This window comes from Myotis nattereri (genome assembly GCF_964212035.1).
Source record: "Myotis nattereri genome assembly, chromosome: 8".
Classification (NCBI taxonomy): domain Eukaryota; kingdom Metazoa; phylum Chordata; class Mammalia; order Chiroptera; family Vespertilionidae; genus Myotis; species Myotis nattereri.
Window position 1 is genome coordinate 80,328,349 of NC_138083.1, and position 17,675 is coordinate 80,346,023.

The following is a 17,675-nucleotide window of genomic DNA, read 5'->3' on the forward strand; positions in this document are numbered from 1 at the left end:
CAGCTGCCAGTCTGTTTCGCGTATCCATGCCTCTGTTTCCATTTTGTTCATCAGTTTATTTTGTTCATTAGATTCTACATATGAGTGAGATTATATGGTATTTGTTTTTCTCTGACTGGCTTATTTCACTTAGCACTGTAATCTCCAGGTCCATCCCTTCATTTTAGAACAGAGTTTGTCACAATAAAATCATGACCCAGAATGGTTTTCACCCTCCCATGAAAAAAATATATAAATTTGTGGTTGTTTCAAAATTCAGAGGTACACTCACAACCTAACTCAGGTTTGCTCTGTGATAACCAGGAAATAATTTTTCTTTTAGATATTAATAATCATTTTTAAGTCATAAACACAAGAGAAAACAAAGTTTTAAGGGCTTGTTTGTTCACTAGGGTTTCCCCAAGACATTTCATAAACGATTTCTCTCCACCCCGACCTGGGTGTACAATAGAAAATGATTTGGAAAATAAAACAAGAGTTATTCTCAGTATCTCATATGTATTTGGCTGGCAGCCCTTTGGCTTTCAAGGAATTTGCATTACTTCTGATTCTACAGTATCTATGGGGCATATGATCACTTCTTTTAATGAGGCATTTGCATCTTCCTTGCTCTTGCCTATCTGACACATTTTGGTCCACAATCTTACTTTGGCTTCTTTGTGTTAATGAGCATCCTAAACATAGGGTGGGCTTATTCATCTTCAAATTCATTGTCATGAAAGAGCAAAATGGAACCTCAAGACAATTTTTCAATGGGATGTTGGGGGTTAAAAGATAAGAGGGGACCAATTAGTCTTTACAGTTTCAAGTAATAAATATGTATCTTGTTGTTTTAAAAACTTGTCTGATTTCTTTAATTTTAACAAACTGTATGTGTGTACCTTTTTATTAGCTTTTCCTGCAACTATTAAATATGACTCTTTCCATTTAAATGTAGCAGCATCGCAATGGTGGAGAACAAAGGAAATATCTAATTATTCAAAATTTATTACAACAACATATGTATTAGAGAAATTTATTTCAGTCCAGATTCAAGCACAGGCATGCTTGTTATACAATGTAGTTCCTCTAAGACCCTTTGTAGCTTCTGTTACAAGGCTAAGCAATTGTCCCCAAATCCTTTCTCTAGCAGACAGTTGTGTGTGTGTGTGTGTGTGTGTATGTGTGTGTGTGTGTGTGATGGGTCTATTAGCATGAATAAAAGACTTGTTTATTAGGGTAACTAGCAAGCCACCATTATTATTGTCATTGAAATTATCACTCAAGAGCCTAAAACTGAAACTAATCAATATAAAGCTACACAGAGCAAGAGTGGGCATAGAGCAGGTGGATAGATAATGACACACTGATAATACTTAATCCAAATAACATTTTCCTTGAACAAATCTGAAAGATCTTCTGCTATCACCCTCCCCCCAACCCTAGAGGTAAACTGCCTTAGGTGGTGCTGTGGAGGAAGGGAGGGAGGGAAGGAAGGAAAGAGGGAAGGAGGGAGATAAAAAGGGAGGGAAGGAGGGGGGCAGGCAGCAGGCAGGCAATAGGACTAATGGAGATATAATATTTTGAGCCCTTTAATTCACATTTTTATATAATATTTTCTAATATTATACAACAACTCTCAAGTCATTTTAATTCATATCATTTTTAGGATAAGGAATATGGAAATCCAAGTGCTTAAGGTTACATGCTATTAAAGACAATAATCAAAAACAAAGTTATCCAGTCATGGGACAAGCATTATTCAGCATTCACCACGTGCCAGGTTTTGTTATAAATAGTCTATGAATATTCATCATTGCAGTAGTTACTGTTGTTATCCCTATTTTATAGATGAAAAAGCACCAATCTGGATTTCCTATGATACTCAAACTTCCAGTTTGCATTGTTTTGTCATAATTTGTATGCTGAGCCCACATCCTGTAAATCAAGGATAGATCAAGAACATGGATGGTGATTGGCATAGTGGACAGTGGTTAAGAGCCTGGGACCTGGTGTTGGCTAAGACCTTCACAGACATAACATGTTCTGGGTTCCAGAACAAATTACTCTACCCTCTTCAAGCCTCACTTTTCTCATCTGTAAATTGGGGTAATTGCCATGCCTACACTGCAGCATTTGGGAGGATTCAATAAAATAATGTACATAAAGCACTTAGAACAGGGTTAGGCATATGTAAGACTCAGAAAGGTGAGCTCTTATTTGCTCTTCATTGGGAGAAGAAATTGAAAGTTACAGTTTAGACAAAATAAGAATCATTCCTCCTCATGAGTGTACACAGATTTGAGCAAAATCATACACTGACATCTTTTTTTCTCATTTTAAAGCATATTTAGAGGAACTATTTAGAGGAGTGAGAAACCAAGGTTTTCTCATCCATTCAATAAAGTAACTACCCAAGCAATGCCTTCCCTGCACCAGCAGGTTACTCATGAAGGCCATCCCCACTCACCACGACATATCAAACTAGTTAAAAGTCCTTGTCTGGTATTCCATTGTGAGGCCACAAATTTTCTATACAATCTCATTCCAGTTCAATTAAAGATTTTGTTTCCTGGGTTTCCAAACCTTATGTGGACTCTGATTCCCCTCTCAAAACAGCATCTCCGGAGAGGCAGAGGCCACCCTCCTCAGCATCCTCCAGCATCCTCCAACATAGCTCCTGCCTCCCACATACTCCAGGGAGAACCTGGAACACACTGCTACCCCTCCCATATACTTGGCAATGGCAGGATGCTGATACCCATGAGTGTGGAGACTAGAACAGGTCATATTCCAACCCTGATGCTATGTTGTTAGCTGGGACAGGGTTGTGGCAGGCAGAAAGGGCAGAAGGGATGAGCTGGCACAATTTCCAGTAATGATACTTAGCTGGTGCCTCCTGATGAACCAGAAGAGCAGATGGCACCAGTTCGTGATGGTCATCAGAGAGTTGACATTTACGAGCAAAGCCTGAGTGACTGAGTTGAGATAATTGATGGGCTTTGCAAAACAATACAAAACAAAACAAAACAAAAAATAGCCACATTCAGGAATAAGAGTTTCCTGCATGCTTGTAAGCAATGCAGCGGTCTGCCGTCCATCACAACTCTACCACGCTACATAAACACGCTCAAAAGCAGTCACTACCAGCAACCTAAACTCCAGGTGGAAGAAGCAGATTGCATGCTGATTTACCGGAGACAGCATAGTCTAATGCAGGGTCGGCATTCTGCGGCTCGGCAAACCGCGGCTCGCGAGCCACATGCGGCTCTTTGGCCCCTTGAGTGTGGCTCTTCCACAAAATACCGACTTCTGCGCATGGGCCACGACGTTTCAATCGCACTGTATGTGCGCGCCCGCATGTTGTATTTTGGAACCATGAGCAAGTAAGTCAGGAGGCTTCTGGTTCCAAGCCTATAGCTGAGCAGATGAGCAACTGGTGTTAGGTCACTCAAACTTCCTGGCCTCAGTTTGCATTGCTTTCAAAAAATACCATGTGTAAATCTGTCTTTGTACCTAATCCATTGCATCATGATTCTCTGGTTACGTATCCTTTTTACTGCAATGGTCAGAGTGGGGGTTAATCTTGGTAATAGTTTAGGGTCTTTCGCAGGTCTTGGCACACATACACACACACATATCCTCTATTCTTACTAAATGAAAGGACAGGGAAGGTATTTTCCTACACACACACACACACACACACACACACACACACACACAGTTGACCCTTGAACAACACAAGGGTCAGGGCAGTGTTCCCCCACTCAGTTGAAAATCTGCATATAACTTTTGAATCGCCCAAAACTTAAAAACTAACAGCTTATTGTTGACCAGCAAACTTACTGATAACATAAACAGTTGATTAGCACATATTTTATGTCATATGTATTATATACTGTGTTCTTACAATAAAGTAAGCTACAGAAAAGGAAATGTTATTAAGATCCAGGGGGTATGAGACTCATCTGGGGATCACTTTGTAAGTTATATAAATGTCTAACCACTATGTTCTACACCTGAATCTATTAAAATATTGAATGCCAATTCTAATTTAAAATTTTAAAAAAATTGTTACCAAGAAAATGATAAGGAAGATAAACTATACTTACAATACTTATTGAAAAAAATCCACATATAAGTGAATCTGTGTGGTTCAAACCTGTGCTATTCAGGGGTCAATTGTGTGTGTGCCTGTGTGTGGGTGCGTGCCTGTGTGTATGTATGTGTATAGATAGACAGACAGACAGACAGACAGATGATAGATAGATAGATAGATAGATAGATAGATAGATGATAGAAAATATTATCCCTGAAATAAAGGCCTAATAGATTTCAAAAACTCAACTGATATATTCAGCACCTGTTTACTTTACTCATTGGCATGATCCTAGTTTTAATATTTTCTTATCATTACTGGGTTATTTGACCCCTCTCTCCAGTTGAAAGGATTGTCATTTCATCTCTATGTGGTTGAAACTCTCAGGGACTCCTGAATGGACCAGAATGTAACGTACCTGTGGTACCTATATGTTGAAATGTTCGGTAGGAACTTCCATGCTTCCCCTCCCCACCTAATAAGGGTTGCTTTTGTAGAAAATAAAAATTTGTCACATATTTTGGTGTACATGATTTTTACCTGATGTCTGAAATATACCAATGAAGATTTAGCCACAGTTACAACTCAGGTTCATTCTATTAGCTCTCAAGAAATAATATAAAAACCCTCAGTGTGGGAAAATGAAAATAGTATAAACATTGCACTTAGACATATATGTGTAGACACCTCAGGTTCATCACTGAATATCTCTGTGTCTCTTTTTTTTCCCCATGGGGCTTAGTTTTCTTACCTATAAGATGCAGACATTAGTTCTACCTCATAAGACTAAGTGAATAGTAATGGAGGCTAGGTGAATGTGATAAACCATCAGCCAGTGGGACACCAGAGTGAGTGTGTGCTAGTAAATGTCAGGAGCCCCTCAGCCTGTGGGTAGTAAGGGACCAATGCAAATGTATTCCTTTCTATGCTCTTTCTCTGCTAAAACCATAGAGCTGTACTAACTCCTTTTTGTCACTGTAAAATATATAAAGTGCATATGATCTTGGAAACATTGTCAGTCGATACCTTGTACTGGAATACCACTTTCAGTCATTACTGGAGTAAGTAGATATCAATTTACTTTGCTACTGAGCCTTATGGGAACTCCTTGGCTAATTCCTGCTGACCGCATTGCAATGAGTGATGATCTTCAGTGCAATTAGGGTGGTGACGATTAAGAGTGAGAGCAGAAGCCCCCCCAAGTCTTAAAATCATTTCATTTCCCCTTGTTTATTTTTATTTTGCTTTTGCAATTCAGAGGGTTCAAATAACACACAGTCATGATGTGAAAATTGTTCCGGATTGTCTGATCCAGAGTTCTGCTAATATGGTAAAACACAGAGCCTCAGGGACCTGAGTGATGCACTTGGTTGTTTGCCTTGATTTAATTCATCACATAAAGTTTCGATTTTCTACCTTTTTATATCAGTTCACTGCAGTTGAAGGAATTCGTTTGCGCTGCCTTCTGTTTACCTCAGAAAATATTGTTATTGCTTTCATTTTATAAATTCCTGCTACATAAAACTCCAAGTGTGTAAAAGAGACAAACTGCAGAAGGATGTGGGGCAGAGTATGATTACTTATTTTACAAGTGAGTTTCCCTTTACCAAAAATTTATAATGGTTGCATTCTAATCAATTCTGAGTTCCCTAATACTTTTTATGTTTTTAGCTTATTTATTTTGTTTTAATTTTCACTGTTTCCAAATATAGGTTTTAAGCAAATCTTAAAGAAATTTGTAAGATTTTTAAGTTGGAAGAGATATTTTTCCAATTATCCCTAAAGACACTAAGTTATCAAGTGTGGAGGTATAAAAATTATAGCCCCCACATCCCCTTTTGCCTTTGCATGCTCTGTTCCCAATAAATTCTCTTCCTCTCCAACACCAGATCTCCCTATACTTTCCCTTCTCAATCTCAAGAAATCCTACTCATCCTTTAATATACAATTTAAATATTATCTCTTCTAGGATTCCTTCGTAACTACCCCATGCTGATTTAGCCACCCTTTACACTGAGTTTTCACAGCTTGTATGTCAAAGGCCTGACATAAGCTTATCATTTTATAGTGGACATTATATTTTTCCTCTTGAGGTAGTGCCCTCCTAGAGGGCAGGGGCCGTGCCTGGAATCATAGTTGGGAATAACACCCTCTCCCTTCCCAATGACTTGCATATTTCATACCAATTTAACACTTGACAAAATTTTACACAAAATTTCACCAAGGTATTTCTAAGATGTATCCTAGGGACTAGTATAGAACATGTAGATCTCATTGGATGTTTAAATACGTTTCTCATGAAATTTGATGAAAAAAAATTTAGAATTAGAAAACTTGAGTTATTTTCCTAGTTATTTATTTCTGTGTACTCTTGGACAAATCTCTTAACAGCTCTGTGCCTCAGTTACCTCCATCTGAACATAGAGAATAGATAACCTACTCGCCTCCTTAAAATATTTTACCCTCAAACATAATCATAAAACAGAATAGGTAAAGTATATTTTAGAAAATAAAATCTTAGTAGCATTTACTGAATTAGATATCCTGTGTAATGTGACTCTGCATTGAGAGAACCAGATGTAATACAGAGGAAGCAAGCAGACACTAATTGTGCTCTATTATTGAGGAACAACAATTATAATTAAACCACAAAGACAGAAAACAGCTCTAAGGATTATTTAGATTCCAGTAAACTCTTAAAATACAGCTGTGAGATTTTAATTTTTTTCTCTTTTTTTTTTTTGAGGGAAGAAAAGGATGGTAGGCAGTGGAATAAAAAGTGATAGGAGGCTAAGAATATGCCCAAGTTACATGAAATTCAGTGGATAATTAGTACTTATCCTGTGTAAAAATTGGTGTGTGGTGGAACAAAGCTTCAAGGGGGTCATGAGGGTTGAGATCTAGATGTGACTCTGGCAAGACCTTCAACTCTCATGAACTGAGTTTCTCCATCTTCAAATAGGGTCAAGGCTATTTCTTGTTTATGCTGTTTTCTCAGCACTTACAGCATTCTTGGATAATATTGGGTGTAATGTTCCATTACATAGATATAAATACAACATACATATGTTTTTATTTATATAGAATATAAGCACTATGTATACGATATAAATACAACATACATATGTTTTTATTTATATAGAATATAAGCACTATGTATACGATATAAATACAACATACTCATATTTTTATATAGAATATAAGCACTAGGTATAATGTTCAATTATATTAATTTAAAGATTAAACAGATATATATTTATAAGTTGAGAGTGTTAGTCTAGATGGTTTAGCTCTCTTCTAAATATAAAATTGAGTTTCTCCTTCATGTTCAGGAATTAAAGAACACAATCCCAACAGCCCTGTCTTCTTAATGGTGAGTGGTGGAACTCTTTGCTCTGTCTGCCCGGGGTGTTAAACACAATGTAAATGAGTTAGATCAAACTTCACCGAAATCTAAAAAATTATTACCTCCATGACTAGACACAAGCTGTTTTCTTGGGCCTCAGTTTTTCCATCTGTAAAACAGTGACACCTACTCACATTGTGGAGAGGACTGAATATAAGCAAGAAAACCAGGCAGCCCATAGGGGATGTTTTATAGATGTTCACATCATTCTTGTTTCCCTTCTATAGTAACTAGTACAGGCTCCTTGCATAGTACATACTAAATAACTTGTTTATTGACCACTTGTGGTTTGAAATTTCTCACATATAGTAAATACATTTTAAATCTTGGGGGGGGGGGATTTCTGCTCCAAAGTTGCAAATCCTTCCAAAATTTCCTACTCACCAAAGTATGTCTCAGTAAAATATGGATAGAAAAGAAAACATACCCTAATTTCTCAGTAAGCATAGGAAATTTTCAAGATTGTACTCACTTAAAAGTTAAGGTCCCAGCAAATTGAGTTTTTCATTTATGTTTTAGGCTAACTCAGAACAGACTCAGAATTACAAACAGTTGATAGCTTGATATATCTTCTTTACTTTCTACAGACAGATTTCCCCTTGAAATCCCTTCATACAAACCACTGTAACTGACTTGCAAGATCCTATCATGTAAGCTACTGAAACTGTGGGAAGGTAAGTAAATTCTACTTTTTACTATTGATCCAGATCTTCATCAACTCAAAAAGTGGCTTTTTAATTCAAAAATATTGTAGTTCATTTGAAAGCAAACATTTTAACCTTCAAAAGAAGGTTAATTCAGAGAATCAGGGCTTGAACATTTATGTACTGGAAACATGGGCTGAATCACAGGGACAGAGCCCAAGGGTCAGACATGATTCCATCACTCTGATTCCAAACACTGAGTCTAAGGATAACATTTCCTAAGCCTGGGATTGTAGGATGAGTTATACACTCCCTGAAAGTCACAGCCAATGGGCTATGTATAAAGTTAGTACAACTGGACTTATTCACCCTCTTTTACTCTTGACCGTCTCTGAAGTGAATTGGCTGCTCCTACCACACTGGAAACGTTTTGCTCACGTATTTAAAACCTGGCTTCTTTTGTACAACATGGAAGTGAGAGCAAACCAGGTCACTCTGTTAACCATTTTGGTATGTCAAAAATTTCTAGTTATTGGAGAGGTGACAATGGCCGGTCAGGTCAAATAATACATGGAGGAACTCAAAATAGGAGAATGCATACCATTTCTGGGATAAGTACATTGCTGAAGGATGCTTCTATCCACCATCTCTTCTCTCCACATTTCATTTTTATGGAGCAAGTGACTCAAACCTAGTTACTCTATTCCCACATCCTCCAACCTCCTGATGAAACAAGAAAATACCAAGCCAGCTAACAAAGATAATACATGGGCACATTATGGGACCCTTATAGCATCTCTCTGACCTCACAAGGAGCTGGTGGCATTTCTGTTGATCAATCTTCTCCCTTTTCCTTAGATTTGTTTCTCTCTCTTTTTGATATTTTCTTTTCATGTTGTTTCTTTTTTCCTCATTGTGTCTGACTGACTAGGTTTTTTCAAAGCATAGTTTTATTTATAAAAATTGTTTGCTCTTTATCTTTCCTCTGTCCCTCCCGTCCTAATCGTTACCTACTTAAATTCTTTCCCCATTACATTCTTTTAAAAAGGAATTTTTAAAAAAATATATTTTATTGACTTTTTACAGAGAGGAAGGGAGAGAGATAGTTAGAAACATCGATGTGAGAGAAACATCGATCAGCTGCTTCCTGCACATCTCCCACTGGGGATGTGCCCACAACCAAGGTACATGCCCTTGACCGGAATCGAACCTGGGACCTTTCAGTCCGCAGGCCGATGCTCTATTCACTGAGCCAAACCGGTTTTGGCTAAAAAGGAAATTTTTAAGAATTCCTTATTCATACATATTTGCGAAGCTTTTTCACGTTACCTTTTCTTTCTAGGACAGATGACTAACTTTTCTCACGTTGACATGCATGCAGCAATTGGACATACCCAGATTTACCTTTTTCTTTTCTTCTTATAGTAATTCCTTTGGGGGAGGGGTTTCAACTTTATGTCTCTTGCTATTTTTCTAGCCTCTTTACTTGCTGTCCTCTAAAGTCACACTCTCTTTTTCCCTCCTTTACTGATCAACTTTCTTGTCACGATGGACCCATTACTTATCAACATTTTTGGGTGTGGGTGTCTATACCAATAATGTTGGCCTCAACTTTGAATCTTTTTGCCAAGCCTTAAAACTATTGATTTTTTTTTTTAAAAAAAATGTTTTGCCCATGCTAACTCTCACATTTCTTTTGCTTTTTGGCATCCCCAAAGAAGGTATCCCCTGTGAAATTTTATATTTATATAAAAAGTCTGTTTATCTATTTATGTTTTATTGATATCCATAGCCCAAGATTAGCATCATTACTACAAACACTACTACATACATACTTCTTCAATTTGTTATATTTGGCCTTTTCAGCCCCTGAAGAAACCCAACCACTGACAACATGTGTTTTTTTGCATCATAAACAATTTACCACTCTACCTCCATGGTCACTTATATTCTTTATCCTTGCAATTGTCCCTTTTAATTTAGTTCATCGCAACATTTGTGTTGATCACCCGGCCTGGGTCCCACAGTGAACACCATTCCTTAGACAGCTGTCACTTCAAAAACCACCTTTCCCCTTGCCATTGAAAGCCCATACATGCTACGTCAGGTCAGAGACAAGGCAAGGGGGACAGGAAGCCCCTAATCAGAGAAACAAACAGAATCACCAGCACTGATAATCCTGCATGTATGTCTCTGTTTGTATATGTGTGTGTCATTGAATAGTCATAGCACTTTATATGAATCTTTTTGAAAACAGGAGCAAATTTTCTTATACCATGATTATTTCAGAAATATCATATATATATATGTATGTGTATATATATATATATATATATATATATGTATGTGTATATATATATATATATATTTACATATATATTTTAAAGACATATATATATATTAATAAAAAAATTACCCAGCAGGAAACCAAAGGACAAAATAATCCTCTTAAAGTTCTATATATCATCAGTGGCTGCCTCCCAATTCTCCTGACTCATCAGCATCTCTGAACAGTCCTCACACTGTTAAACATCCTGCCAGATACTTGGAGGCTCACTGCTGCAGCTCACTAGCCCCGACAGCATCAGCATTATTACTGTTATTATTATTTTTTTTTTTTACTCTGCAGAGGTTCCTCCTTCCCCAGCATTTTGGTGTTAAAACTTACCGCTTTTACCAACTCCCCCTGCTCCCAGCATTACCACCTTGTACTCTCTGGACCCGCCTGAGGCTGTCGCGCTGCTGGGGGAGCAGCTGGCTTCGTTTTCTACCTCCATCTTACCGGAGGGACTGGAGGAGAATAAAGAAGGAAAAAGTCGCCCGTGTCAGGTGCTTGCTCAGAGATTAAGCAACTCTAAAACTGTGTCAAAAGAGAGGTTTAGGACGAGGTAAGAACCATCAGCGCGGAGCTGGCTGTTGGTCCTGTGCTCTGAGCGGGTCTCATAGCAACCACTCAATTGCTTCCAATAAAAATCTGGCTTTTACCTACCCCCCACCCCCCCCCCTCCTTCCCGGTCCTTCACTCTTGCACTCTCCCGCTAGTGCTCCTGTTCTCTGCGTGTCTTTCTGTCTGTCTGTCTCTCCGTGTGGCTCCCTGTCTGTTTCACTGTTGGTTTGTTTTTCCCCTTCCCTCTCCTGTTTCTCCGTTTCCCACCCTCACTCTTTGTTTCTGCCCGTTCTCCCTCCTGCCCCCTGTGCCGTGCCAGCTGTTAGAGGCGCACATGCTTGGCTCCCATCCAGGCTGGGCGGCTAGAATGGAGTGAATCGGGGACGTAGGAGAAACATTCTGTCTCACAGGCTGATGATTTCTGTAGCGACAGCTTCAGAGACACTGTTTTCTTCCTATCAGTCAGTTAATTAGGAAAGATGGCTGTTGCTTATCTTCTTGCTTTTCATCAACATCTTCCACAGTTCTTCTTTTGGGAAGAGAGTTGCTACCAATTTAGGGGGAAAACAAACCAACAGTAACTCAGGGCTTTTCAGGACTGGTCTCTGCTGTTGTTGAAAAATAGCTGGCTCACAGGAATAGTGTCAGCTCACATGCGAGCTGCAGTTCTAACACACGGACATATTTGAAATTAGGTCATTGTCCTGCGTGGACACGGGTCATCCTTGTTTACACTCAATTATTAGGACCAACCTAAAACACAAGGATCCTGTCAAGCATGAAAGAGATACTTAATTTTTTTTTTTTTGCTGAAAATTAGGGTAGCATTAAAGATCATATATAATCATTTTTCCAATGTCTAAACTCTTACCCCTTATTTGAATTCATTAAAGCTTTATGGTGTTTGCTTTTCTGGGGAAAGCTTCTAAACTAAAAACGTCTTAGAATGCTTTCAATAGTCCCTACTTGTTATAGTCAGACCTGGTCTTTCGAACAAGATGGTGATAATGTTCTGTATATTTACCGTCTATTTTTTTCTGTTGTGAAATTGGATCATGATTACATGCAGTTCCATGTTTGGTGTAAAAGGGCTTTTATTTCTATCTATATTTTAAGATCCTCTAAAAAAGAAACTATATTTAATCAGTCCCTTTATAACTACAGTGTATGACCAAATGTTTTACACAGAGAAGGTGCTCACTATATTGCTGGTAATTGGAGAGGTGTCATATAGTCTGTCATAGCCAACAGCCCAGGCTCTGGAACCTGATTGCTTGCTTTCAAATCTGTCTCAGCCATTTACTGGCTGTGTGACCTTGGGTAAATTGCTTCACCTCTCTGTATCTCAGTTTCTTCATCTATGGTTTATTAAAGACCTACTTTATTAACTCATAAAGTTTAATTAAAATGGTTTATTAAAGACCTACTTTATTAACTCATAAAGTTTAATGCATGCACAGTACTTAAAAGTATTTTGGCAAATTGTAAGCAGCATGTAAGTGTATGATTATTTTATCATTACTTTTTAGTTATTAGTGCTCCCAGTCTTCTGTATATAAGCACTCACCAAAAGAGAAGAACATCTCTTCCTGTGTTTATTGGCATCCTTGTCTTCTTTGCTAAAGTATCTGTTCAAACCTTTTGTCTATTTTATATCAAGACTAGGGGCCCAGTGCACAAATTCGTGCACCTTGAAAGGAACTGTGGACAGCGAGGCTGCAGTGGGCACAGGGGCAGGTCTTGGCCCATCCTCCATGCTGCTCCTGCCCAGCCCCTCCTGCCATGGCCACCAGTCCCCTCTCTGATGGCAGCCCCGCTCCCACTGCCGCCACCCCCATGCGCAGACGGTGCCGGCTCTGCTGGCACCCGCTGATGGCGCAGAGAGATTGGGGCCAAGCCAGCATCGGGTGTGAGCAGGGCAGGCACTGGCAGTGGGTGCTAGAGGTGGCTGCCAGCCCTGATCACCCCTTAGGAGCAGGGTGAGGTGGAGAAGCCCTGAGGGGTGATTGGGACCAGCAACTGCCACTGGCACCCACTGACAGCACTGAGCAATTGGAGCTGGCACCAGGCGCTGGCAGTGGGTGCGAGTGGTGGCTCCAGCATGGCAGCAGGTGCGAGTGGGGTCAGCACTGGCACCAGGTATGAGTATTGGGTGGGACTGTGGCACATGGGAGCAAAGAATTTTCAGTAACCACCAAAGGCTTGTCCTGATGACAGCAACCGGTGCCCCACCTTGGTCTGTCGCCCTTGCTCACCTGCTCCACCATCCTGCCACAGCCTATGCCCACCATGTTCCACACTCTGCTGCCTGCTGCCAACACCTGCCATGTACTGCATGTGCCTCCTGGTGGTCAGCACACATCATAGCGACCAGTTGTTAGGTTGTTTGGTTGTTCCCCTATTCGGTCTATTTGCATATTAGGAATATATATATATATATATATATATATATATATATATATATAACACAATATATATATTTGTGTTTGTATTGAGTTTTGAGAGTATTTTATATATTCTAGATGTAAGCTTTTTATCAGATATATGTTATGAAAATATTTCCCCCCAGTCTGTGGTTTTTCTATCAATATTTTTCAAAAAAACAGGGGTTTTAAATTTTGATTGAGTCCAATATGTAATTTTTTTCTTTTAAATGACACCTTGTTCAATGATTTTACTCCCAATTCTCTTTTCATCTCTTTCACCTCTTCATAGCAGTTTTGCTTATTGTTAGGGCCCTATTTATCACCTTCCTGTGAGTAACTGCCACGTTTGTAACTGTTAGACCCAATTTTCACCTTGAACTTCAAAACTGAATCTATCTCCTGAATGCTTCTATCAGAAACCCTGTTTGTATCTCAACCTCAGTAGCAAAAATACATCACTCTGATTCTCAATAACCACACTCTATCACCTTCTCCAAGTCCTAGCTTCAGTTCAGCCTCCTCTGCTATTGGACTTCCATGACTGAAATAACTCCATAATTTATCCTTCCTGAGTACAATCCCACTGCCCTTTCCTCCTTTCACCACTCAGTTCATCCTGCACATTGATGTCAGGAAAATCCACCTAAAATGTCAACCTGACTACCCTATAGTACACACGTTCATAAATCACACACCTAAATAATGCAGTCTAATAGCTTAAATGGGACACAGGGACACAAAGTATTTATTCCAGACTCATCCCTTCACTCAATAGAATAGAGTCAGGCAAAGTGGATGGCTTGCCTCTCTTCCAACAAAACTGTCATTTCCATAATCAGCTGTGGCTATGTTATAATTACCTTGTAATTGACGCATGGAAATTTTATTCCTCAATGAAAATAAATATGTAAACAATAGCATGTAGCTTCAAGGTCTTTCTGGTTTTGGTTTCTAATCTGGTGCAGACATTCTTATGACACTGAGCAAATCACTTACCCCTCTGAGCTATCCATCCCACCATCTGTGACTCTGTTTCCATGTCAGTAACCCTGATTTGGTGGTAAAGCACAGGGATTACCCTTCCAGCTGGGTCCTTTGCACTGTTTTTTCTGGTACACATCCTATATAATAAAGAGGTAATATGCAAATTGACCATCACTCCAACACACAAGATGGCCGCCACCATCTGGTCAAAGATGGCCACCCCCATGTGGACACAAGATGGCTGCCACAAGATGGCCAGCAGAGGAGGGCAGTTGTGGGGGACCAGACCTGCAGGTGAGGGCAGTTGAGAGGTACCAGGCCTGCAGGGGAGGGCAGTTGGGGGTTACCAGGCCTGCAGAGGAGGACAGCTAGGGGTGACCAGGCCAGCAGGGGAGGGAAGTTAGGGGATTGGGCCTAAATGGGCAGTCGGACATCCCTCAAGGTGTCCCAGAATGGAGAGGGTGCAGGCTGGGCTGACGGACACCCCCCGCCCCCCCCCCCCCCACACCAGTGCATGAATTTTGTGCACCAGGCCTCTAGTATTTTAATATTAAAAGTGAGGAGTACATGAAATGTCCTTTAATGGTAAGTATATGAATGACCTGACAAATACGTTTGCTGCGAGAGGAAAATTTAACCAGTGAATTAGCTTTCTTTTCAATACCTAATGTATCTGTCCATATTCCTCCAATGGTAATCAGTGAGATTTTTTTCTATTTACATGAAAAACATGTTCTGTAGGGAGGCATTCCATACTATAAAACCCTCTTCATTTACATCTTCTTTGATATTCTAATGAATTCCACTCTCATCTCTTCTCCTGACTTACTAAGGGTCTGATTGATAATGTTGAACTTTGGAGGATTCTAATGTTACTGATTTTCAGTTTTACTAAGTGAACTTTAAAAATTTGCATGCTTTGTGCCTTGAGCAATGCACCCAATAGTCTGAGGTTGTGTGTGTCTGTGAGAGAGAGAGAAAGAGAGAGAGAGAGAAAGAGAGGTATCTTCCAGGTGTATAAATGTTTATTAAAGTGAAATCTTTAAGTAACCAAGATCATTGCATGGCAGATTGATTTGCTCTCTGGAAAATGATTTAATGATTGGCATTTAGGAGGTCCAAGATGGCAGTAGCACAGCAGCATGCTGAACTCTACCCCTCCCATGAGCATGCTCAAATGTACACATATGGAGGTCAGTTACTCCTTAGAGACCATTGAGGGTTGAATGAACAGCTTCTGAAGAACAAACAAGAAGAGTCTGAATGGAGAGGTCTGGGAAACTGAGGAACCCCAGGAGCTGCGGGAACTCTCCCTGGGAGAAGCCAGTGAGCTCCATTATTTATGTTCCCCTCTGCTTCCTTAAGGCAAATGGGAGCTCTATCCTGGGCCTCCGCCTACCTGCTAGACCACCATAGCACTTTCCAAGCTACAGTACCTGATGTATTTTGCCTTTGAGCAAGAGGGAGCAAGCACAAACAATAGGGTGTCACCACATGCACCTGGTCTCCAGGGGAAAGCACTCCAGCCAGAAGGCCAGTGCCTCAAGCCCTTTGAGCCCATGCTCAGCACCAAGAGGCTTCCCTAAACTACATGGCACAGAGGTCTGGTCTATCCAGTACCACAACAAACAGAGGAAGACTGTATACTGGAGCACTCTGGAGACTGTGGGAATTCCATAGGGCAGGAGGGGGTTCCATCCAGGTGCTCTGGCCTACCTGCCACAGGTTCCAAGACACATGGTACACAGAGCTTATACAGAAACTACTTCTACATAAGGCCACTTTCCCAAGAGTGGGATACAGAGCTGTCTTGTCTAATTCTTGTAAACAAACATAGAGAGTCAAACAAAATGAAGTCTGCCTTTGCTTCCTCTAAGTCTAACCAGCCCTGACACTTGCTATCCTTTTTGAATGTCACATGATTCCCGTTGAGTGCTCATTTCCATCCAGTGAAGAACCAGGTGTTCATTCACAACCATTCCACTCCCCTGAGCAGGATACAAGTCCTTCTTAGAGTACAGAAGGGGAAACTAACTTAACAAGTAATTCCCTCAAATAAATGCATTAATTCTAATAAGTATGGATATGTAACTAAAATACTAAGCTATCCAGTCATTGTAAGAGGTCTGTGGGGGAGAAATTGGACTCAGCCAGTCACTGACAGGCAGAGCTCCTGACAACTTTGTTCACAAAGTCACTCTTCTCTTCATTTGAAGATTTATACGTTTATTAAAATGATTTATTTACATTCCAGTTCACCTTCCTACACAATGGTGACCCTGCCATATTCATCTTTATCTCTCCAGAGTTGAGCACAGTGCCTGGCATGTGCTAGGTGCCTAAATGAGGGAATTAATTACACCAAGTGGGTAACTGTCTATTACCACTATTAATGAAATTAACCTTGCAAAGTTTATTATTTACTATTTACTAGTAACTGTAATTAAAAGATAAATCATGGAGGGAAGAGATAGCAAAGTATTTGATTACCTCTGGGTAGATTAAGGTTGGGAGTGTATGTTCTCACCATGGGATGGAAGAGCATTATAAACCAGGAGATAACACCACTGCTCAGGACAAAAAGCAAACTGGAAATGTCAAGGGATAAATAGAAAAGAGCTAACTTTGCAACAGGGAGGCAGAGTTCTATCTGCAGAGCACAGGCCTCTCTATCACACCGATTCCTCACAAACATGTACAGTAAAACTCACAACAGGTGGCAATACTTCTGGTTGTGGGAGGATTCAACTTTTTTCCTAAAGGCCCATTAAGACTGAAATAGTTGGAAGGAGAGATCTTATATGTGGTCCAAATAACTGGCATCCATTCATTTATTCTTTCAACATGTATTCATTCAGTAAATATGGATTGATTTGCTCATTCTCAGATTCATTCATTCAACTGTAGTAGAGTTAAGTGCTTTTTTAAATGAAGGAAAACACAATATAGTCAATGAGTTCAAAGTGGTTATACCAATGTGTGGGAGAAAGACAACTGCATATCAGGCTCGGAAATAAGACAGGACGTGGCAGGCAGTTGGATAGATGAATGAGCAGAGCCTGATAGAAACATGGGGGAAGGAGAGACTGACTTCAAATAAGAAGACACGATGAGATGTCAGGGAATGGGGAGTACCTGGCACTAGATTTAAAGTAGGACTTCACATTGAAGAAATTACAAGAAACAAGGGTATTCAAAGTTTAGATATTAGGTTGTTCGGCAAATTGCAAGTTAATATTATTTTGGTGAT

The 17,675-nt window shown here is 39.8% G+C and overlaps 1 protein-coding gene across 1 annotated transcript in view; it reads right to left on the reverse strand.

Annotated features, from left to right (window-relative positions):
• The window catches only part of RIT2 (Ras like without CAAX 2), a 248,210-nt gene extending 237,024 nt beyond the window's left edge, over nucleotides 1–11,186 (reverse strand). The window contains exon 1 of the mRNA XM_081097430.1: nucleotides 10,797–11,186. Coding sequence (XP_080953556.1) covers nucleotides 10,797–10,905 — 109 coding nt within the window. The 5' untranslated portion in view covers nucleotides 10,906–11,186. The remainder of the gene's footprint in view (nucleotides 1–10,796) is intronic.
• Nucleotides 11,187–17,675: the final 6,489 nt, after the last annotated feature.